The following is a 25,529-nucleotide window of genomic DNA, read 5'->3' as shown; positions in this document are numbered from 1 at the left end:
TGGTTCACTTTGTAAACACTGAGGACACCTAATCGACTAAATAAAGCCCAAGAAGAATTCACACAGCACCTCAGTTCAGAATGGCATATCATTAGCTGTGATTGGATTAATCAATATGTAACATCCTGGAGGGCTTTTTCAAACAAGTTTGCTAAAAACTGACAATGAATTCCTGTTTACAGATTTTCTACTAAATCTACTATTTTTATACTTCAGTGATTAGAAAATAGCTGATCTAATAAGTTCACATCATGACATGGTGAGAGCTTGTAGATAACTGCATGATGAGCATTTTTACTTTTCCTACTTTAAGAACATGAAAAAGTTTTGGAGGAAAATAAATAAAAATAAATCACACCCGTGTGACGTGAGGGGCACTCTTATGATCATAAATCATCTCATTCCGGGCAATCACAATTAGCGTCCTCACTTTTATCTTCAATATGGCGTTGGAGTGGCTAGCGCTCCTCAAAAAAACTAATTATTTTTACACTTAACGAAATCTGAGCACTTCTTCCAACACTGCTTGAACGTATAAACCCCAGCAGCCTGCCTGTGTGTTTTGCCTCCAATGTCTAGCTTTCGTTATTACGTCATGTAACAGCCAAGTCTATGGCTTTTTAATATTTGTTTAGAGCATTTCTTCTCTGGCAATGTTTGTTTAGAGCACTTAAAACAAACAGTGGCAGTCAAGTCTATGGACTTTTAATGTTTATTAAAAGGGCACTTTTGTTTGTTTAGAGCACTAGACACCAGGCCAGGTCAGCGCTAGCCTCGGTCTCAGGCTTACTTATCTGCGAAAATAAAAGCCTGGTCACATCGTAAGGCAGAGAAGCTATCAGCGGATGTATCGTCGATATTTTCCCGACCAATCACAACACTTGATTTGCGGAGAATGTAAACTGATTTGTAAAGCATCAACGGAATTTCTTTGGGCGATACTTCCGCTAAAATCCTGCAACTTCCGGCCAAACAAATGATAGCCTCTACAGCATATAGGTCTTGCCCAGGGTAGGTCAGCGCCACCCCAAGGGGAGACAGTGGAGCCGCGGAGACAGAGCGCACGCAGCCCAGAAGACCACACCCCGTCATTGAGGAGCGCTACTTACCTGCCCGTTAACCCAACTGTGTGAAATATTGAATAAATGCCCACTTGCGGCTTTCACAGATCTGCCTCCGTGTTTGGTGTTTTTCATTGCTCCACAAGCACTTTAAACAGACCTAGAGTGGCAGCCAAGTCTATAGACGTTTAATGTTTGTTTAGACTGCACTTTAAACAAACTTTACCATGGGGCCCCTCACTTCACACAAGTGTGATTCTTTGCCTCACAAGAGATGTAACCTGACAGGGCCAAACAAGCTCATTTCTTCTTCAACTCCTCAGCGGCATTTCGAAGGAAGATCTGGGGCTTGTCCTGGGGCTTATAGTACTCATGTCCTTTGGACCAATCATAGCTGGCGGCGTAGGCAAATATTTTTCCGTTGCTGTTGAAACAGCTGGCGGTGATTGGCTGGTGTAGTGGCTCCGACATCTTCAGTTTGGTGCGCTTGTCTTTGTCCCAGAAGTAGAAGCGTCCGTCTGAGCCCACAGTGGCTAGCGTACCGTGTTCGGGGTGGAAGGAGATGCCGTTTACAGCATAGATGGCCTGGTAGGAAGAGTTGTTTGTTCCCTCAGACCTGTGGCATTTGAAGGTGAAGTTCTCCTTCTGTGGGTTGGGAGTATCCATGTAGTGGATGGCAACGCGACCCTCGATGCTTCCCAGGGCAAAGCCTGAGGGGTTATTATTCTGCTTATCCTTGAAGATGGCGACGCATCGGTGCTGGAACTTGAGAGGAGAGTCTATTTTACACTTTAATAAAGTGGGCTCATGCTGTAGCTGCAGGATGGACAGCCCTCTATCGGCCGTAGCCACTACTGCCATGGGGTAAACCACGTCGGCATAGTGGCATCGCTCCGGGAGCGACAGTGATAACATGGGTTTGGAGGTGCGGGTGTCCCAGAACTTGAGCGTTCTGTCCCAGCTGCCAGTCATGACACAGCTGTAGTTGGGGGCTTTGATCCAGTGGATGGATTTGATGGGTGCGTCGTGTTGTGCAATCTGCACCGCCGTGTTGCTGTTCAGGTCCCACATCTTAGCCGTCTTGTCGCAAGAGGCCGTGAACACTTTGCTCCCGTCGTCGCTCCAGCAGACGTCCAGCACGGGGCCAGCGTGCATCTGATGGGCTTTGGGGACGGTCTGGCCGTTGTTCAGTACCTCCCAGCACCGCACGTCGTTGGCCCATGACCCGCCGATGAGGAAATCCCCTTGCGTGGATGCGGGACTGAACTCCAGGCAGCTGATGCTGTCGGTCGGGGGTGCAGTCACTTCGTGAACAACATCTGCTGTTGATGGGCGCTGAAAGCCAGTATTGGGCGCTGAATGCCCGAACCCAAAACTCATGGTGTTGCAAACTTAGTAGTTTACCCCCCAGTGTGTGCATATGATCTACCAACAACTGCACAATGTGTTCACATGTCTTACATAAATAGCACAATCATCTGACACTCTTATGACATGTTGATGGTGTCAGTCATCTCCATTTCTGAGCAAATAAACTCTATAAAATCAATTAATGTGTATATGAGTGTGTATGGCTGACCTTTGCCATATATGGAGGTCTATTGCTGAGCGATGTTCCTGGACAACTCCCATCTCACCCACACCACTCCCTCGGGGTCTCGCCGATAAGCAAGGCGAGTTTGAGGTTGATCGGTCTGATGGTGGGGGATGGACGAACACAAAAATGTCGCACTTAGGAACGATGCAAGTTGGAAATGCATGTCACATCCATGAGTTATGCAATACCCATCTGGCTTCCAGTGTCCCTTTTATCTCCATATATGGAGATCTTTGTATGGTCCATCTGTCCTTTGCCCATATATGACCATTGTCATCAGTATATATGTCATCAGTATGCAGATGAACATATATGGGCATATCGGTCGGTTTGGCAGTTCTAGTCAACTGGATCTCATTTATGCCTATATATGAGCATATCAGTCGGACTCCAATACAACCGACGTGTCCTTAATTGGCAATACTGCACACTGACTATTTAGATGTTGTCATCACGCATTTATAAATGTAGCCTACTTGTTAGTGTAGTTGCCTTGGCAACCAGACTATAGTAATTGACTGACCTTATTATATGTTTAGTACAAATATCCTATTCCTTCCCCAACTGGCGTGGCTATGAGATCCAACTCCATCACAGCTGGTGATGTCACAGCATGTCACGTTTTATCCATATTTAACAGCCTCCACACTTCACAGCTTTAAGTGTTTTATGGGAAATTCAGAACAAGTTTCTCGTGTCGGATTACAGATGGACGACTTTCAGACAGAACCGGTGGATTCTAAAGTGACACAATTCCAAGATTATCTGCCAGAACAGATGCAGCATGTCAACATGATCACCGGCTCTGTTTGTGGAGAAAAAGGAATGGGAAAATCATTCAAACCCGACACCACAAAGAGTGAACAGATTTCTCTTGCTCCCTCGTCTGCTGAGGAGAGCCTGTTAGGAGAGGGGGATGAAGGATCAAAGACGGACCTTCCCTGGGTGGGGAAGGGAGCAAATATACATAAGGGTGAAGAATGGGAAAGGATGTTAGATGGAAACTATAAGTGTAAGTATTGCAGTTACACCAACAAGAAGGCTCGTCTGAAAGAGCACATCCGAATCCACACAGGAGAAAAACCCCACTGCTGCCACCTGTGTTCGTTCTCCTCGGCATACGAGCGCAACATCTCTCGCCACCACCAACGCTGCCACAACCTTCTGCCCAAAACGGGAGGGGAGCGCTCCCTGCCCTCCAAACAGAAGGGGAAGGTCAAGCTCATTGTCAAATTTAGACCTCTAAAGAAGCGAGTGCCAAAGTCAGATGACCTGATTGACCTCTTTAGCGATCTGCACCACCCGTTGAATAATGATGAGGACATGGCCCACAAATCCCTTGACGGCAGTTTAAGCACCAACGCCAACGATGTTTCAAGCCATGGCCCACCAGCCCAGATGTCGACAATCACTTGCCCAGACGAGGTCTCTGAGGATGAGAAGCCCCCCATCGTCACACAGCATCAGGACTTGGCCGTGGGGGTCCAGACACCTCCGGCTGAGGACTCCTGTTACACAGAGGACACGCCTGGCACGCCCGCCCAAGACCAACCTCAGAAAAAATGCCTCCACTGTGATGTTGATTTTGGTGATAACATCCTCTATACCATTCACATGGGCTGCCATGGATATGAACACCCGTTCCAGTGCAACATCTGCGGTTACACGTGCAGAGACAAGTATCATTTTGCGTGTCATTTTGCTCGTGGACATGGACAACATGTAAAGTGACACTCACCACATAGCATAATCGTCGCTCATATATCAGCTACTATGACATCAGGGCTATCTACAAGGGGAGGGAAACTGATGATGGAGAGGGCCAGATTTCGGTGCCATGTCATTATTCCGACCTCCCATAATTCCGAACAAACCCTAACCTCAGTTTTAACCGGCCCACATGTAGGTCGCTAACCCCATAGACCATATAAAGGCTAGAGTCTCTGACGTAGTTCACCCGTCGGCCATCTTGCTTCGGGGCTACGTACAGTAGGCTATGTTCAATGGCAGTCATAACTCACTCAAATCTTGACAGATTTACAAACGGGTTGGTTTATTACAAACGTTGTCAACGTGGCTATGACTCAGGACTCTTACCTGCTTAATTTTATTTTTTATATGAACGTCATATAAAAGCATATAAGTATGCAGACGTCTGACGTTTATAACAAACCAAACCGTTTGAAAATCTGTTGAAAATTGAGCAAGTTATGGTTATTTAAAAGTACATTCCCATAGAAACAATGTTATGCTGCCCCGAGGTAAGATGGCTGCCACGTAGCAACGTCGCTCTCTGTTGTCCAGAGCGTGGGTGAGCCATCTAGCTTTCTTATATATATATATATGGCTAACCCTAACCTCAGTCTTAACCGACCGTATAGGTCGAACTAAGGGGAGGTCGGACTTGCAGTCCACACTCACCTCGTCTCCCTTAGAGATAGGGTGAGAAGTTCAGTCACACGAGAGAGACTCGGAATGGAGTCGCTGCTTCTTCGCCTGGAAAGGAGCCAGTTTAGGTGGTTCGGGCATCTGGTTAGGATCCCTCTCTGGCTTCTCCCTAGGGAGGTCCTCGAGGCACATCCCACTGCGAGGAGACCCCAGGGAAGACCAAGGCCAACATCTCGGGATCCCCCAGGAGGAAGTCACTAATGTTGCTCTGGAGAGGGAAGTCTGGAACACTCTGGTGGAGCTGTTGCCCCCGTGACCCGACTACGGATAAGCGGTTGAAGATGGATGGATGGATATGCATTTAGCTATATATACTTATGTTAACTTAATTAACTCAAATACAAATACATTGGACATAAAAACGACAATGTTTATAAAATCAATAATACATTATTTATCATATCATCATTTAATATTACAGTATTCGGATATTAGCCTGCTAGCCGCATTAAGTTAATGTATATGAATCTTGTTCTTTGATTGACTTTTTTGATTACATTGGCGGCCATTTTATCACCGGAAAGATTTGCCTCCAGGATGGAACCTAGGTAGGTAATTTCATCTTTTCGTGTGATAATTTTGTCACCCACTCTAATCAAGAAGTCGTCAGCGTTGCTGAGATTACTATTTGAACCAAAGAGAATGGATTCAGTTTTTCCCAGATGTAAAGATAGTTTGTTATCAGCGAGCCAGGTGCTCAGAGCGAGCTGAGGGCCTTTTGAACCTGCAGCTTGTTCCTGTCTGAGACCAGCAGTGCTGAGTCATCTGCAAACGGGAACAAATTGCAGTCACAAGCTGATGTCATGTCGTTAACATATATCAGGACCAGTATAGGCCCTAGTATGCTTCCTTGTGGAACACCACAGCTCATTGGGGGGGGGGGGGGGGCATCCAATTGAACTCAATAATGTGCTATCAAAACCAATTTGTTTTAGCTTGTTTACCAGTATGGAGTGGTTCAGTGTCAAAAGCTTTTTGGAGGTCCAGCTTGACCATGCTCAGTATTTGCCAGCATCCACCTCTTGTTTGATGTGGTTGCTCAAATAGAGTATAGGCATGTGTCAGTGGAGTGGGATGTTTTGAAGCCCGATTGGAATTTGTACATTAATGTTTTTGTGGCAAGATACTTTTCAACATGCATGCATGCATGCATGTCCGTTTCAGCACGGTGCTGAAACTGAAACCAGCCAAAATTCTCACACGTCTCCCCCCTTCTCCGCTCCCTCCATTGGCTCCCGGTCGCTGCCCGCACAGAATACGAAACTCTGATGCTGGCATTCAAAGCAACCAAAGGTATGGCTCCCCCATATCTTACAAGTATGATCGTACCCTACCAGTGATACTCAACCTCAACCTCTGGAAAATGAAATAAAAATAAATAAATCTGAATGAAGTTATCTTTAATTACATTATTATAAGTAATACTATTAGAGTTGTACTATTACTCGAACGAAAATAAAAGCTTGGGGGGGGGGGGGGGGAGATGCAATGCAAATGAAAGACATATACTGTGTATCCCTATTCCCTGACATAATTTTATAGCTAAACGGACAGAATTCTATTTTATTTGAATGATGAAACCCAGCTGCCATTAATAGTTGGAAATGAAAATGGAAATTGCGGAAAATTTAATTGCGGAAATGGTGGAAATGGAAATTGCGGAAATTGCGGAAATGGAAATTGCGGAAATGGAAATTGCGGAAATGGTGGAAATGGAAATTGCGGAAATGGAAATTGAGGAAATGGAAATTGCGGAAATGGTAATTGCGGAAATTGCGGAAATTGCTCTTCACTTATAGCTATCTATTTTCAGGTAGATTGTTTTATTTTACTCAGTCAGCCATATCACTACTCATTTTTTTTCATGAAAAAGGTCATAGCTGGGTAATCTATTTTCAGGCAAATTGTGTTTATTGTATTTTATTTTACTCAGCCATAACAATTTATTTTCTGTTAACCAACTTGCTGGCAGGCAGGCAGACAGCTACTCATAGACAGGCAGACAGACAGCTACTCATGGAGAATTGGACAGGCAGGCAGACAGCTACTCATGGACAATTGGACAGGCAGGAAGGCAGACAGCTACTCATAGACAGACAGACAGCTACTCATGGACAATTGGACAGGCAGGAAGGCAGACAGCTACTCATAGACAGACAGACAGCTACTCATAGACAATTGGGCAGGCAGGCAGACAGCTACTCATAGACAGACAGACAGCTACTCATGGACAATTGGACAGGCAGGAAGGCAGACAGCTACTCATAGACAGGCAGACAGACAGCTACTCATGGACAATTAGACAGGCAGGCAGACGGCTACTCATAGACAGGCAGACAGACAGCTACTCATGGACAATTAGGCAGGCAGGCAGACAGCTACTCAGACAGGCAGACAGACAGCTACTCATGGACAATTGGACAGGCAGGCAGACAGACAGCTACTCATAGACAGGCAGGCAGACAGCTACTCATAGACAGGCAGACAGTAAGACAGCTACTCATTGACAGACAGACAAATAACTACTCATGGACAGACAGACAGACAGGCAGGCAGGCAAAGAGCTACTCATGTTATGTTATGTTATTATAACAGCTACTCATGTTATGTGCAAAAATTTGTGCAGTTATGGAAACAGCTCTTTGTGTTTATGCAAGAAAATGTAACACATTTATTTATTTACATACATTTACGTAGCACTTGCCCTATATAGCCCATTAGATGTAGCACTTTATGTAGACTTAGATAGCATTTTAAACAGACTAATAGCATGTTACTTAGACAGTACTAGAATTGCATTTTATGTAGTCATAGCACTTTATAGTACATTATGTATAATATATAATATAGTAGGCCTATAGTATTAGTATGTATAGTTTACATATATAGTTTCATGATAGATACTCCAATGTTACGTTCTTAGCTTACGCATGTTTCATGAGAACTACTTTTGTGTGTATGCCATGCTTTTTGTTATTGCTTAATGTAAATCGCTCTGGATTAAGACAATTTAAATATAAACCCCACAGCAACGATATTGATGATGCAGCAACTTGGGAGAGTAGGCTATCCTTCCACCACTGAATGAAACACCCACACACGAACTTGAAAACACGTAATTCATTTAATAAAAAAATTAAAATAAAGTGCTTTTATGTACAATATAATAAAAACAACAGTCACAATATTAATGTATGATACAAAAAAATACAGTTCACGACATATTTTTGTACACAACCGATTGATAAAAAAAAACATTTTCATGCAAGCATACAAGACCACATTTGTAATAGCTGTTCAGTCAACTAAACTCATGGTGATTTAGGATGAGGATGATGCGGAGACAACGCTAACACTGTCTCTTGTCTGATCAGGAACATTTTAGAGCTGTGCTGCACAAATCAGTCATTTTCGGAAATACACTGGGATAAATTCATAGTGCTCTGGTTTTGAGCATGGAGCGCTCTGAATTAATGTTTCATGTTTAAGAATTCATTCAATTCAGCCCATGCATAAACAGGATTATTAACGTTTTCTTACATGTAGATGCATGTTGAATATACTGTCCAGAGACTCCAGAAAAGAGTACCTAACAAACTGCAGCCATCGTATTTTCCAGAAAACTTCGGGATACGATCCGGAGTGTACACACCGAGTTCTCCATGAATATCCAACAGACCAGAGAGCACATCGGCACTCTCTGAGCGTATTTCCGACAGCACCCAAATTGGTTGTTTACTTGTGCAGTGCTAGAAAGTCTTCTAAAATGTTGCTGCAACATGGTTCTTGGTTTTGCATTTGTACGAATATATACAGCCGTTATAGGCCATATCCATATATCCTTGCAGATGTTAGGCAAAATATGTGATATACAGTATATCTATATTGTAACCGACTTGGCTACATTCGTTACAAACAGTACAGTATTACGCTGTGGGAACTGAACAAGTATGTAATAGCATTACACAAAGCTTTATTGTTTTGTCTTTATCAGATGCATCTTTGATTAAAGTCTTAGATATAATAAATTAAACCTTTAGTCCATATCTAATAACTCATTTGGAATACAAAGAGTTGTAGCTTCAGCGTTTTTGTAATAAGACTAGCCGGTAAATGTTGAATTATCTACTAACCACAGTCTGTTCTGAAGGCCATTAACATTTCTGACACAAGCGCTTTTGAGAAATGAGACACTATTTTGGAGCAGCATTTTAAGCTCTTTGTTGGCAGGCAAAGTCGCACCCATTCCGGTGTCGCCCCAATGGAGAGCTACAATCAAGCCTTCTACCACACTGCCCCCCCGCTGGTGATTGAGCTTCAGTGGTGGACAGTAATGAAGTACATTTATAAGCTTGTGACTTTCACACCACTACATTCCAATGACAAATTTACTTTTGACTTCACTACTATTATTTCGAGAAAGGGACCCCCGGGACAAAACTTACAAATGTAATCACTTAAGCCCCATTGTTTTGAATACAAGAGTGTGGATTGTGTAGTTACCTTGCCATGATGTAACTCCAAATGTAGACAAGAAATAAAAAATAATTGCTCAGGGGTTAGAAATTGATAATTCAAAAACTTCTACTCATTGACTTACATTGAACGCTGAAACAGCTGTCAAAGTCACTCTTTCAGTATGTAAACACAAAGAAAGTTGATTCAGACTTCTACTGTACTGTTTTGTACTGGATCCGGATCTTTAGTAAAATCAACAGGAAGTTAACATTGGTGATGCTCACTATATTGTCTTTATCAACTTTGTGTTTGTTTACGTACTAAAAGAGAGCTGTCTCAGCAATAGTCAGCATACAATGTAAGTCAATGAGGAGCATATTTGGAATTATCAATTTCTAATCACTGGAGCAATTACTTTTGATTAAGTTGTCTTGCACTTAAAGTTTTCAAACCGACATATACTTAAGTATATAAATGTTTAAAGCAAGTGAAATGCAAATTTGACAGAGCAACTTTCATTTGTTGTTGGCTTGAGTACTTTGAGTACTTTCCACCACTGGTGTGGACACTGGCGGGTGAGCGAACAATGTGGCACATGGCAAAAGGCAAACATGACACCTAAAAAGTCATTGTGAAAATGTGTTATGGTCCTCATCTATCAAGCATCTCAGAATAGGTGTGTTAAGTTGCATCAAACACATATTAACCCCGTTTTGGGCATGTCATTATGGGCAAACAAAGAAAAAAGTCACAAACAACAAAATCACATGCGTCTGTGATGCATTGTAGATCTGCCATTTCGGTGTGCAACACCATCATATGACAAAGTATTAATCCTGCCTAAAGCCACAATCTGTAACTCTTATGTCCTACCCGGGATTTTAATCCGGGTCCCCGTGCAAACGACAACATTTATACTGCGGAGATAATACAGAAAACCTGGTTGGGTGGAGGATCTTCTGCGTTTTGAGCTTTGTGCAATACCACTAGTCAACCAGTATAATGTCCTATCTGACCGGAGGATCTACATTTCTCAATCTCTTAACTAGATTGCCTGACAATAATGGTTCTCAAACATTTTTCATGTTCCCCATGGACACCCAAGTTATACATTTGGCCGCAGACCCCATTTGAAAAGGTTTTGTGTTAGGGACCTCCATAAGACATGTCAACATTTTTGGGAAATAGAGAAATTGTGTTTAAATCACCTAGAATCCCCTCAAGGACTCCTGGGGGTCTCTGGACCCCATATTGAGAACCAGTGCTCTGGTACAGCTAGGACATTTCTATTATTTGAATAGCAAATGGTTGTGTGGTAAAAGTCTGTCGCCTGTCGTTAAACACGTTATACGACCAAGGTTATTCGCTGTGACAAAAGGCAAAGCTGGTGGCACTACTTTGAAATGCTTGATAAATAGCAACCTGAACCTGGATAATCAATAAAGGGGCACTTAACCCATTTTCAACCATATCTGCATATAATTGGTCCTCACTAAAGCTCATTATAAGATGGCATTTGTGGGCTGTGGGCATATCATCATCGATGGGAATTCAGCCTCTCTCTTCATGGAAAGTTAGCATGCTAACATTTAAGCTATTGTTCTTGCACTAATAAAACAATAAAATACAACGTTTGAAATGGTTTGAAATGACCTGCCTACCGACGATGTCACTGGTAGGCAGGTTTCCGAAATACCCACAGCCCTCTGAGTGAGACACAGACTGAACAGACAGAAATGGCACAATATTTAGCATTAGAGAGGACCAATTATATGAAGATGAGGTTGAAAATGGGTAAAGTGTTCCTTTAAGAACATACTGATAAGTGTGCAGTGCTTTGTGCAACGGGAGTAATGTATGGTGTACGCAATAAAGCACTATGAAAAAAATTATAATTAAGAATCAGCAGTGTGCACTCTCTAGTTTCAAAACTATTTCTACAAGACATCTTGCACAAGGTCCCTTAAAACACGCAATATTAACTACACATTTATACACACACACACACAAATAAACATTGACCACTGTTGCGCAGTATGCTTTCTGTGCAATTACTTTGTCAAAAGTGTAGCAGAGACACAGCGTTATGTCATCTCCTCAGTGTTTGATATACTGTAGCAAAATACTGATATTTTATATTGGACTCTGGAATAAATATTGATCTAATCAATACACTAAACTGGTGATACATTCCACAACATTAATGCTGCCATGTTGTCTTTATGGCGCTGGAAATGTGAGTTATATCAGAAGTAGGGGCCGTATCCACAGAAAGTGTTTTTCTTGAGCTGCTTGAGATGCATTCCTATGGTAAAGAAACACTGGAGCACTCCTCTTCTTCACACCGAGCAATGCATTTCAGTGTTCTCTGGGTCCGCTTCAAGCAGAAATACCGTATTGGAGAGGAGCACCCTCATCAATATCACGTTTCATCCTCATGGCTAGCTAGGCTATTTGTGGTAATAATGCAGATGACACAATAGTTTGAGCACAGCAACGGTTGATTGGTTTGAGCGTTCTGTGTGTTTAGTACTAAGCACTCTGGACATGACATCCAAAGCACTGCTACACTCAAACTAGCGTTCTGTGGACACGCCCCCTTACAGAATACTATAAATACAGTTTCCTACATCTTTGGAAAGTCTGTGTTTTAAGTCTCTACAAAATCTGAGCGATGTGGTTGCAATAGTGTTATATTGGCTGCAATGGTCCCTGTCATAAGAATTGATTTGATCGTAATCTTTTTTTTTTTCTTTTCTTTTTTCTTGATCAGTCAAACCCTCAGTAGTCGTGTTTCATCTTGTTAATTTTATTGAAATGTGCAAACCTGAATATATTCAACACCCCTGATCATCACTTGTGCTTTCGCATTACTGTCATGGCCTGGCAATTTAAATGATTCTGCTGAATGTACGGTATGTAGGCCTATGCATGTATTCATGTATATGAAACAGAACTAGGAATACCTGTGTTAAGGTATTATTCTATACCCCTACCCCTGCATAAGGTACTAGCAGCCAGTCTAGGCTAAATAGATGAATAAATTACCCTTCTATCTGAACTGGATTGGGTTTAAACAAAATAGATTGGCAACATGCTTTTAACCAATTCAGAAAACCACATTGAAACCAATTTCCGCTAATCTGATTTTAACCACATTCCTGGGTGGTTTGCAATGTGATTCAAATCTGATTTCAAAGAAGATGCCAGATTTAAACTTTCACGTGCGGAGAATAGTTGATCCACAAGCTCAATGTGTCACATTGTGTTAAGAGTTGCATCGCAAAACACATTGTGAGCTTGTAGGTCTGATATTTCCATCGAGTGACACGTGCGACAGAATATCATTCCTTCTAAGTCGTTTCGTTATGCGGCTACATTGGTTGCTGTGGTAACTTACTACAGCAACCAACGCAGACAGGTCAACAACCTCTGATAACAGTGTGGACAGTCAATCATAAAGTAAAGATAAGATTTGAGAAACTAGTTGGATTTGCCTACAGTCTGAACAAGGCCTCAGATGAAATTACTAGAGATACAGTATGTCCATACATGCCACACATTTCCATAAGTTTGGAAGAGTGACCTTTATGAAGATGATTTTGTGAAAGCCGGGTTCTGATCAAACACCAACATGTGCTGATGGTGGCCAACTGGCCAGTGATCAGTGCCAACAGAAGGCGAGGCGTGAAGTGGTTGTGAGGAAATGGCACTATTTCAGTCAGATAAGAATAAGACAATCAAAGATATTTTTGGCACAGTGTGCATAATGCTTTTGGTGTGATAATAACAGATGTGGGCATTCCGTCGTGTCTTGGCTTGTCTGTACGTCTCCCATATCCTCCTAAGATCCTGTTTAAAGGAATGAGTCTTTTCAGTTTCACTGTTAACGTAACGTCGTTTCCTTGGCTAATTTTTTGCTTTGAAGAGACGGTACCGCAGTCATTTCAATTCCATGATGACAAATTGTCTTATTGCCTCTACAGCTCAATGCTGAAGAACGTGGCTGCTTTCAGATGAGTGAACGTGCGCTCTGCAGACAAACCATCCTTTAAGTCCATGGCACAGTTAACAGACATCTGAGAAAGTCTGACGTGTATCATCAGTGTGCATTCAGGTCCTGAAGCCTCAGAACACCGTTCTTTGAGCAGATTTGACTACTCTGACCTGTATTCATGCGACGGGTAGAGCCAGACCGATATCTGCGATCATTTGACTGTTTTTGACATTGGTATCGCTAATTATAAAGCAGATGTGTACAGAATGTTGTTGGTTTTTTTACCACTTTCAACCTGGGGTCGAAAAGGTTTTAAAGTACATTTTTGTAAATCTTTGAATTGGGCTTAAGTGTCTAAATAAATAAATTAAAAGTTCAATTTATGTGTGTAATTTATATTTGCTGGTTGTAACTGGCTCGTTCACCAAAAATATCGGTCAAAACATTGGTAATCGTGGTCTCTGACTCACCCAAGAATCTGCCATCGGTCGGGTCGGGTTCTAGTGACGGTCCTCTTCCTTTTCACTCCCACAGGCCCACAGGATGGTGAGAGCTCCATCGATCCAATATGTGCTTTTTTCTCTTGGGTGGCTTGATCTGATTCAGCTTCATGTTTGACCACCAAACTCATACAATCACAATGTGCATCCGACTCCATCCCACTGTCAGCATATTGTGATGCTTCCGTGTCTCATTGATTAGCAGATGATGTTCCGTTATTCTAGTGGTATGCTGAACAATAGTAGACATTGTCAGCGGACTTCTCACGCACTGACACACACACACACACACACACACACACACACACACAGGCTATGAGAAGGACTCGAGCAAATGAATCAGCTGCTGTTGGCTCAATGATGCTGGGAGGAACCACATCGGCGTTCTTGCATCCTTTTCCATGCCAACAGAACTTCTCCCACCCTCACCATACGACCACACACACACACACACACACACACACACACACACACACACCACTGGGTTGGAGCAGGAACGGTTCCAGAAAAAGTCCTCCTCCGTGCACTGATCACACAACTAAAAGATGATGACAAACTAAGGAGATGTGCTGTAATGTGTGTTTCTGTGGCGGGGGGGGGGGGGGGGGGTTCCCCTCTCCTCTACATCTGTGTCCCCGGTACAGATTCGGTGTCAGCATTTTTTTAACCACGTGAACCCTATCGTGTCCCTATTCTGGGGGAACAGTCGGCAAAAAGAACAGGTGAACATTCGGCAAAAAAGCTGATCGGCGAAGAGATTTGGTGTAGAGGGAAAGGGGTGAAAAAAGGAGTGGGCAGAGTACTGACCCCTGAGGGACCAAGTGTTCCCCCACCCCCGTCAACAAAGTACATAGGGTTTAAGTGGTTAACAATGCATCGTTCATACGATGGAGTCCTTGATCTCGGAGCCCAGCCTGACGCGTGGCCGCGGGCAGGTGGGGGAGTATTCCACGTGACTCTCCTTCAGGTTCAGCGGCCGCCGCTCCGACGTCTCGGAGAAGCTCTTGCTGTTGTCGGGCGAGGACTCGTGTGTGGGTGTGCTGCAGATGTAATTGTCGTTGAGCGTCTGGTAGCCCTTGTGGTCCGAGGTGGACACGGGAACGGTGTTCCCGTTAAGTGGCAGGCTCTCGGCGGGCTTCCCCCCCACAGCGAGCCGCGGCTTCTTCTGTTGCATGCTGGGACATTCGCCCTGCTTCAGCATAGACTTCATGCGGTCCCGGTTTCTGCAAGGCAGGTTTATGTTAAAGCTTCTCAAATAATGGGTTGGGGAACCATTTCTGGGTGATGGGTAAATATCATTTACATTTTCAGAAGGTCAATATAGACCGAAAGCTTGCAAATAAATCTATTGATTGTGCACAGATCTGAGTGTGCGCAAAACAAAACAAATACATTTTCAAAAGTATTTCTGCATCTTTTGGATCTCGAGATGAAAAGGTTTGGAAAATCCAAAAGTTGAAATAAAAAAGGTACTGTAATATAGTGCAGAAGAATAATTTAAAAAATCTAAATAAAAGGCAGCGGCAAACAGAAAGGGGTTTAGCTATGATATTAAAGATGGAGTGCCACAATTTTTCATGTGTCTATGAGGTGACAGTACTTCATTAGACACCCTGGAGTCGTTTTAATGTGCAATGATGTATTAACTTTGTATTTAGGGTTTCGTCCTGGAGGCTGAACCCTTGGCAGTCAAACGGGCCAATGAGATAAACAGTAATATAGTGACATCACACTATCAACCCCTCCCATAAACCCTCCCTCTTTATCATACAACTACAGCTCAGTTCAGGTGGATCACCACCCATCACCACCCACCAGGCAAACTTAATGAACTGGTGGGCGTGCCCACATAAAAACAACATTTTAACAAATACTGTACACTTTTTTTGAAAAAATTATACCTCCTTATATAACAATAAGACCTGATGATCATGTTTAGGGTACTCCATCTTTAAAGAGCAGAGAGTTGTAGCTGACCTGTAGATGACAAACAGCGAGAACACGACCAGCGAGAATGCCAGGAGACCGCACACCACGATCAGCTCGTTCCAGTAGGTCTTGGTGTGGATCTGCGTGGAACGCGACTCCCCGGGCAAGATGATGGGCTCCTCCCGCTCCACGTGTGGCGTCCGGGAGTGTCCAGTCAGAGTGGTGCTCTCCTGCCGCGGCTCCGCCCTCACGCAGTAATTGGCCAGCAGCTGGCGGAAACCCTCCTCCTCCGACCAGCACTCGTATGTGTCCAGCCTATTGGACCAGGGTTGTCATATAGTTAACTAAAACCAGCCTATTGGACCAGGGTTGTCATATAGTTAACTAAAACCAGCCTATTGGACCAGGGTTGTCATACAGTTAACTAAAACCAGCCTATTGGATCGACCAGGGTTGTCATATAGTTAACTAAAACCAGCCTATTGGACCAGGGTTGTCATACAGTTAACTAAAACCAGCCTATTGGACCAGGGTTGTCATATAGTTAACTAAAACCAGCCTATTGGACCAGGGTTGTCATACAGTTAACTAAAACCAGCCTATTGGACCAGGGTTGTCATATAGTTAACTAAAACCAGCCTATTGGACCAGGGTTGTCATACAGTTAACTAAAACCAGCCTATTGGACCAGGGTTGTCATACAGTTAATTAAAACCAATTAACTCAAACTAGAATCGAAACAAAAACTGCATTTTGGTTAACTGAAATAAAAATATAACTAATAATAACTATAACTAATTGATACAGTGTTTGTAAAACTAACTAAAATAATAGAGAAAAATGCTTAAAAAATACTTAAGCATAATAAAATGTGCCAATACACATGACTGACATAAGTACCATGCGATAGGACACAGCTATAGATCATCAACAGATCCTTTAATATAACATAGGGTTTTAAAACCACAGGGCAGCAAGGTGAATATAGTGATTTCAGTGAAACTATAGGGGGAACCATAATGCAGGGGAAAAGATGGGGTTTAAGTCTAGAAAATGTCTAGTGAGTTGGCATCCCAGAGACAGGGGGCATGTGTGTGAATGCTCTGCCCCCAACCATTATAATACCCCATGTTATGATACAAAAAAGATAATCTAAAACTAACACTAAAACTAATAACATTTTAAACTAAGCATTTTCACAAAATAAAAAGTAAAAACGAAACTAGCAAAATTACATTTATTGATAATCAAAACTCAGAACAAAATAAGAATAATAACGAATACTAAAACTAATAAAAACGTAGTGAACTACTGTACCTTGTGTCAGACTGCGGTGGCGCTACAACCACAAGGTTTCCCTCGGCGGTGGCGTAAATGAACTGGCTGGTGTTGTCCCTGTAGTGCCACCTCCTGGTTGCCAGGTTGGAGCGCAGCTTGCAGGGCAGGACTCTGAAGGTGCTGGCTGGGATGGTGATGTGCTGGCAATGAGACAGAGCTGCAGGAAATACACACAACTATGAGAACCTTTTCCCAAGAGTTAAATGGTCCATATTCTGGTCTAATTTGACTCACGGGAGGGTTTGGGTCTCCATCTGGAGCTTTGAAAGGTTCTGTTACATATGGCTGAAGTGTCGGCTTCTTCTACATCCTGCTGCCAGTGGCTGAAACATCAAGAAAAAATAAGACGGCAGATTTAACAACTATAATAAAATGAAATTTCAACATGCAACGGATAGTCAACATGCAAGGGATAATGAACAGTCATCAGTAATTATTGAGAAATTAACCCAGACAGGGTGATTACTGATTAGATGCCAACGCAAAGTGGAGCGGTTTTTAATCACCCGTCTTAATAAATTAAATAATTTAACTGCTTATGGTGAAGAAAGTAGATGATGCCTGGTGCATCACGGTCGGCTCGCAATATTCTAGTAAGAAGTGTTGATCAAATAGGAATCAATATTCTGTTACTGGTTTGCCTACTGTTTTCAAGGATACTTCTTCTTCTTAAGTGTACTGTTTAGGTACATTGTGTTGAACAGGGTAAAAACCAAGCACTGCAGAATGATGATTGAATGATTGATTGATTGATTGGTTGAGGCCCGTTCATTGTAAGAATATGTTCATCACATTTCTGCTATCCAGAAATAACAGGACTGCTGAATTCCATGATTGACCAATCAGAATTGAGCATTCAACAAGCCGTGTAATAAACATGATCACAACAAACCTTCCATTTGCAAGTAAACACTATTTTAAGTGAGTGCTAATTTGAAATGTTTCAATTAACATTATTACCTGCCAAAACGGAGGTCTCTGTCCTATCAAATAGTTAGTTACGCTCCACGCCCCAGATGGAGATTAATCAAAAGAAGGAACATTAATCATTTCATAACCGAGCGCACCAGTCTACAGGCTGGGAGCGTCGATTGGGCAACATTCGATGTCATTTGCAGTTGGGATGTCAAAAATCTTGCTTCCAATTCTAACCAAAGATTATGTTTTTGACGGCCCATCACGCGTTAGAGAAGTAATCATAGCTCCCGTTGCTGTCGATCCCCTCGGGGGTGTTTTGGGGCTACTTCTAGCTCCTTCCAAGATGGCGCGGAGCAACCTTGAAATAGGCTCTGAAGCTGCAAATCGCTGATTTAATGGTTCCAAATACCCCGGGCGTTAAGGGTGTTAACTATTGCCGAACCCTGTTCCACACAGGCTGGTGCCTTCGAGGCCACTCTGTAAAAATGTAAATACAAAACAACCCCCATGGCCATGGCTCAGTGGTCCAGGCACCTTGGCTGGTAATCCAGTCTGGCAGTGTGCCGCGGGTTCGACTCCCGAGCCCGACGGCCTTTACTGCATGTCTTCCCGCCATCTCTCTCCCCATTTCTTGTCAGCCTACTATCAAATAAATAAAATAAAGGCGAAAGCCACAAAAAAAAACCCATTTAAAACAACCCCCCTAACTCACCTGTCAGGCGGAGCCATTCTGACGTCGCGGCACAGCCTCCCTGTCCAGGCGCAGTAAGGGTCTCTGGACAGCACACACTCCCCACAGCTCAGATAGTTAGAACAGTTAGCTACAGGCACCTCCACCAGGCCAGAGTGGGACGATACGAACAGCAAGCCCTGTGACACACACACACACACACACACACACACACACACACACACACACACACACACACACACACACACACACACACACACACACACACACACACACACACACACACACACACACACACACACATCAGTAAAGTGTGTAGGACAAAGTTTGTGCACATACACAAAAATATGGACATACAGTAGGAGGGGCTAGAGCCCCTCAAAATAATAATTTAAAAAAGCACTTTACGAAGTTTTTAAAAGTAATCCAAAGTTTAAATCATGACAATAAATATACAAACTAACTGCAGTAATATAAACTGTCATCTGTTACCTGTTGTGAGTCATTGAGCGTTACATAAACTTGATTATGTTGTGGTTGTGTATTACATAATGGTAGATAAGAATGCAGTATGATTGTTTTTGGCCTGGTGAGGTTCTGCTTACGTAAGAGAGAGAGAGAGAGAGAGAGAGAGAGAGAGAGAGAGAGAGAGAGAGAGAGAGAGAGAGAGAGAGAGAGAGAGAGAGAGAGAGAGAGAGAGAGAGAGAGAGAGAGAGATGGCCGCGGTGGAATTTAATTTCACTGGCCTCTAGACAATGATTGAACTTCCAGGAACATCTGATGGAATTCTTCCTAGAGAACAGAGGACGTCTGGAACTGTTCCCCACTTTGGTAAATGAGAGTGGTGGAAGAAGTGCTCAGACTTTTGTAATTAATGCATGTTTTGTAATAATAACGTAATAACTTCTATAACTTGTAACTAGTTTCCATATAATTGCAGTGGCATATTAGTAAAAGGTATAAACATTTTAAATACTCAAGTAAAGTACAAGCATCTCAAATTGTACTTACGTACAGTACTTGAGTAAAGATAATTAGTTACTTTCCACCACTGCATTTGATTGAGTGTTCCCTAGGAGGACAGAGCACATCTGGAACCATTTTCCACTTTAATACATTTCCTTCCCACTTCCATGACCTTAGTGACAAATTAATAACTATGATGATAGCCATGTAGATTGTAGCACTATGAATGATGCTGCGAGTACACATGATTTATACTTCAGCTGTTTGTGATGATCTGCAAGATCACAATGTATTGTGATGCGAGCCATTGTGAGCTTGCAGATCTATAAAACAAACAAAAATAAACAAAAAAACATATACCGGTATATATAATAATTATAACATATTGTGGCGTCTCGGGCCTGGACCGTTCGCCACGGGGGAACCCCTGGGGGAGAGAGAGAGCCAGAGGGGCGGAGCAAAGAGGAAATCCCATGGTGTCATTTGGGAAGGGCGCTACGTGCCTAATCTGCTGCTGTATCAACGCCGATGGACGGACAGCTGCATAGCCGCGCCTATAAAAGCCACACTCTGTTCTCTCACGCGCTCTGTAGATCTCCCCTAGGCTGGTTCGGCGTGCGGTCAACATACACCTTCAAATTCCCCGTTATTTCCGACCTGTTAGTATCTGTGTGTTTCCCACTCTCCAGGCTTTAGAAATGGAACGCTGGCTCCAATGGCTGTGAGGCTCAAGGAGACTTCGGACATTGGAGCTGGAGAGAAACCCCACCAATGGCTAGACAGCAAATATAAGTAACATTGACAAAGCTACCGGTGAAGCCAGTGAGATACCACGTAACTGTGACGTCAGCCCCCCCTTGTGGGCAAAATACTGCACGAGATTTATAGAACAGAAGGAACCTAAGTTAACCCGCTCACCTTCAGCCGGCCCCCGGGTCCCCCCTCCTCGTCAGCCCCCACAATATATATTTGGAAATATTAGGAAACGTTTTTGATGTACCCTCTGTGGGTCCAGTTCGATGTGTTGCACAGGCTCCGGCTCGGAGAACAGAATCATTTCTTCTATGATGTGCATCTTATCGTTGGTGTTGATGGCCTTATGCAGCTTTCCATCATCTGGGAAAACAGGTGGAACCATATACATTTTAATCATGCAAAACAATAACTGGCATGCCATTTACGTACTGTATATAAATTATTCTAACAATCTAAAAATGGCATTCTCTAACTTTTGTGTCCTGCCTTCGGTCTCCTACTGTGCACAAGAATGCTACGCACACCAAAGTCCTTCTAGTGGTGCCAGTCCACGGGAGAATAAATAATAGAAATCTGTTCTCCGCATTTGACCCATCTCTTGGAGCGGTGAGCTGCAGCGTGCGCCGTGCTCAGGAATCATTAGTTGATTTGACCCCCAATCCAAACCATTGATGCTGAGTGCCAAGCAGGTTGGCATTGGGTCCCATTTTTACAGTCTTTGGTATGACCCGGCCGGGGATCGAACCCCCGACCTTCCAGTTTCAGGGCGGACACTGTCTGGTCTCCTCCCACAAGAGAGAGACAATATTTTGCGATCACAGAATGAACTGTACCTGTTCCAATGAAGAGGACATCGTAGGCTCTCTCCATGCCCTGGATCTTATGCACGGCGATCTGTGTGTAGCGCACGCTGCGTTTCAGCAGCAGGGGGGCGCTGCGGATCACGCTGTCCATCAGGAAATGGTCCTTCACGAAGTTGAGCACCTTATCAGGCATATGTAAGGACGACTGTATGCCCATCTGTCTGGCATGGTTTGTGACACACTGCATGAAAGGGGAAGAAACTCAATATTATACAAGTAAACACTACAACTTACTTTAGTAATGGGACAAACACTGCCACTGAATACAAGAGAAAGTGTAAGCATTAAAAACATTAACCATGACACATTAACGATACAGTATTTGGAGTGGGCAAGGGAAATTCTTCTAAATTAGCTGTGATGCTTTGTGAGATTTGTAGATCAGCACGTTATGTTTTCAGAATACATTTTATGTTGACAGTAAAAACTACTAAGAATTCCTAACTTTGATTAGGATTGTCAGTTATTGTAAAAATATATATATGTTGTGGCAAAACTGATTTTTGCAAAGACAAGACAATAGTCTTGGCAGATAAATTCTTATGCTTTATGTTGGATTTTGTTTAATGTGCCCCGGCCAAAAACGACAAAGAAAACATTAGGAGATCATGTTGGCCCCTCATCTGACCTGCAGTTAGACGTTTGAAAACCACAGCTAGAATTTAGGGCTCTTATCACAAAAGCATGTTAATGAAACCAAAACATTTTGAATGTGTTGCATCAGTGATGTTGGCTTTCATAAGCCAGTGGTTGACAGCAGGCATGACAGCAGGCGTGTGATCCTCATCCACGGGTCAAACAACACTTACAGTATACACGACTACATGTGTACTAAAATAGTTGTCGGGTGGAAACCTCATACTGTATGTCCAAAACTGTTACTTTTAGTAAAGTAGCAGATCTAAAAAAGCTTGTGGACCTGCTACTTTTAATCTTTTGTGTGACGTTTTAGTATGAAGTAGGGAATTAACTAAACGAAAAAACAAAAAGTTAAAATATGGAAATAACGTGTTTCTGGCCGACATTAACAATTTAAATAAATGCTTGCATGTGTTGATTTAGTGGAGGGGGATGGAGGGGACAAACAGAAAGACAGACAGACTCACAGCTCCGGGTCGTGGTTCAGGTACAGGGTGGTTGTAGGTGTACCACTGCTGGGTCTCTCTGTTCACCTCTCTGTAGCGTCCACTGAACGCTCTCTCCACCTGGGCCATAGTGAACGCACACACCGCTGAACTGCCCGACGCGCCTTTATACCTGTTATGACACAATAAAACACACTGCTGAACTGCCTGATGCACCTTTATACCCGTTATGACACAATAAAACACACTGCTGAACTGCCTGATGCACCTTTATACCCGTTATGACACAATAAAACACACTGCTGAACTGCCTGATGCTCCTTTATACCCGTTATGACACAATAAAACACACCGCTGAACTGCCTGATGCTCCTTTATACCCGTTATGACACAATAAAACACACTGCTGAACTGCCTGATGCACCTTTATACCCGTTATGACACAATAAAACACACTGCTGAACTGCCTGATGCACCTTTATACCCGTTATGACACAATAAAACACACTGCTGAACTGCCTGATGCTCCTTTATACCTGTTATTACACAATAACACACACTGCTGAACTGCCTGATGCTCCTTTATACCCGTTATTACACAATAACACACACTGCTGAACTGCCTGATGCTCCTTTATACCCGTTATGACACAATAACACACACTGCTGAACTGCCTGATGCTCCTTTATACCCGTTATGACACAATAACACACACTGCTGAACTGCCTGATGCTCCTTTATACCCGTTATGACACAATAAAACACACTGCTGAACTGCCTGATGCTCCTTTATACCCGTTATGACACAATAAAACACACTGCTGAACTGCCTGATGCTCCTTTATACCCGTTATGACACAATAAAACACACTGCTGAACTGCCTGATGCTCCTTTATACCCGTTATGACACAATAAAACACACTGCTGAACTGCCTGATGCTCCTTTATACCCGTTATGACACAATAAAACACACTGCTGAACTGCCTGATGCACCTTTATACCCGTTATGACACAATAAAACACACTGCTGAACTGCCTGATGCTCCTTTATACCCGTTATGACACAATAAAACACACTGCTGAACTGCCTGATGCACCTTTATACCCGTTATGACACAATAAAACACACTGCTGAACTGCCTGATGCACCTTTATACCCGTTATGACACAATAAAACACACTGCTGAACTGCCTGATGCTCCTTTATACCCGTTATGACACAATAACACACACTGCTGAACTGCCTGATGCTCCTTTATACCCGTTATGACACAATAAAACACACTGCTGAACTGCCTGATGCTCCTTTATACCCGTTATGACACAATAACACACACTGCTGAACTGCCTGATGCTCCTTTATACCCGTTATGACACAATAACACACACTGCTGAACTGCCTGATGCACCTTTATACCCGTTATGACACAATAACACACACTGCTGAACTGCCTGATGCTCCTTTATACCCGTTATGACACAATAAAACACACTGCTGAACTGCCTGATGCTCCTTTATACCCGTTATGACACAATAAAACACACTGCTGAACTGCCTGATGCTCCTTTATACCCGTTATTACACAATAACACACACTGCTGAACTGCCTGATGCACCTTTATACCCGTTATGACACAATAAAACACACTGCTGAACTGCCTGATGCACCTTTATACCCGTTATGACACAATAAAACACACTGCTGAACTGCCTGATGCTCCTTTATACCCGTTATTACACAATAACACACACTGCTGAACTGCCTGATGCTCCTTTATACCCGTTATTACACAATAACACACACTGCTGAACTGCCTGATGCTCCTTTATACCCGTTATGACACAATAACACACACTGCTGAACTGCCTGATGCTCCTTTATACCCGTTATGACACAATAACACACACTGCTGAACTGCCTGATGCTCCTTTATACCCGTTATGACACAATAACACACACTGCTGAACTGCCTGATGCACCTTTATACCCGTTATGACACAATAAAACACACTGCTGAACTGCCTGATGCTCCTTTATACCCGTTATGACACAATAAAACACACTGCTGAACTGCCTGATGCACCTTTATACCCGTTATGACACAATAAAACACACTGCTGAACTGCCTGATGCTCCTTTATACCCGTTATTACACAATAACACACACCGCTGAACTGCCTGATGCTCCTTCATACCCGTTATTACACAATAAAACACACTGCTGAACTGCCTGATGCTCCTTTATACCCGTTATTACACAATAACACACACCGCTGAACTGCCTGATGCTCCTTCATACCCGTTATTACACAATAAAACACACTGCTGAACTGCCTGATGCACCTTTATACCCGTTATGACACAATAAAACACACTGCTGAACTGCCTGATGCTCCTTTATACCCGTTATGACACAATAAAACACACTGCTGAACTGCCTGATGCTCCTTTATACCCGTTATGACACAATAAAACACACTGCTGAACTGCCCGAAGCTCATTTTTCTTTTTAGTAGAAGTTAGGCACAAAATCAGTGTCGGTTCACATCTGCATGACTGCACATATTGAGCTTATTCAGGTACACATGCAACGACAACTTTGCATCATCAACTCAAGAACGTTTGCCTTGCCTACTTCCTTAAATCTTTTAACTTCCCTTAAATGTTATTTTATTTCCGTTGCTCCTTTATACCTGCACATTGCAAAAGAGATGATTTTACTTCAGGTTTTAACTCATTTCAACAATCCAAGTATAAAGGATGTGCTTATCCAGATTCGAAGATTTCTTTCTCCAGCTGAGCAGTTTCAAAATGTATTGTCAAGTTGTGTTCATTTTTCCAGTGTGTGCAATGTGCAATGCATACAGTAGGCTATTCATTGTCTGGGTTCTATGATAGCAGCCAAACTACTGTAGGG

General features: G+C 42.9%; 3 protein-coding genes across 4 annotated transcripts in view; 1 reads left to right on the top strand and 2 right to left on the bottom strand.

The window, feature by feature from the left end:
- Window positions 1-1,361: 1,361 nt before the first annotated feature.
- LOC308320263 (mRNA export factor-like) lies at window positions 1,362-2,441 on the bottom strand (the record flags this gene model as incomplete). Its single annotated transcript, XM_080770580.1, has 1 exon — window positions 1,362-2,441. One exon carries the CDS (start codon window positions 2,439-2,441, stop codon window positions 1,362-1,364), a length of 1,080 nt encoding a protein of 359 aa, XP_080626706.1.
- A 925-nt stretch (window positions 2,442-3,366) lies between these two features.
- On the top strand, window positions 3,367-4,389 carry LOC308320252 (zinc finger protein Pegasus-like; the record flags this gene model as incomplete). The annotated part of the gene is made up of 1 exon (XM_080770570.1): window positions 3,367-4,389. One exon carries the CDS (start codon window positions 3,367-3,369, stop codon window positions 4,387-4,389), a length of 1,023 nt encoding a protein of 340 aa, XP_080626696.1.
- Window positions 4,390-8,211: 3,822 nt separating this feature from the next.
- LOC308319145 (semaphorin-4B-like) overlaps window positions 8,212-25,529 on the bottom strand; it is a 92,229-nt gene continuing 74,911 nt past the window's right edge. For both annotated transcript variants that reach the window (XM_080769022.1, XM_080769021.1), the window contains exons 10-17: window positions 22,629-22,779; window positions 21,493-21,703; window positions 20,904-21,019; window positions 18,959-19,116; window positions 17,563-17,651; window positions 17,308-17,485; window positions 16,039-16,305; window positions 8,212-15,284 (exon numbers count right to left, since the gene is read on the bottom strand). In XM_080769022.1, coding sequence (XP_080625148.1) covers window positions 14,942-15,284; window positions 16,039-16,305; window positions 17,308-17,485; window positions 17,563-17,651; window positions 18,959-19,116; window positions 20,904-21,019; window positions 21,493-21,703; window positions 22,629-22,779 — 1,513 coding nt within the window. In that variant the 3' untranslated portion in view covers window positions 8,212-14,941. The remainder of the gene's footprint in view (window positions 15,285-16,038; window positions 16,306-17,307; window positions 17,486-17,562; window positions 17,652-18,958; window positions 19,117-20,903; window positions 21,020-21,492; window positions 21,704-22,628; window positions 22,780-25,529) is intronic.

Source organism: Protomyctophum bolini, assembly GCF_963924005.1.
Source record: "Protomyctophum bolini genome assembly, chromosome: 1".
NCBI classification, from domain to species: Eukaryota; Metazoa; Chordata; class Actinopteri; order Myctophiformes; family Myctophidae; genus Protomyctophum; species Protomyctophum bolini.
The sequence above is the reverse complement of the archived record's forward strand: the minus strand, read 5'-3'. Positions and strand labels throughout refer to the sequence as shown.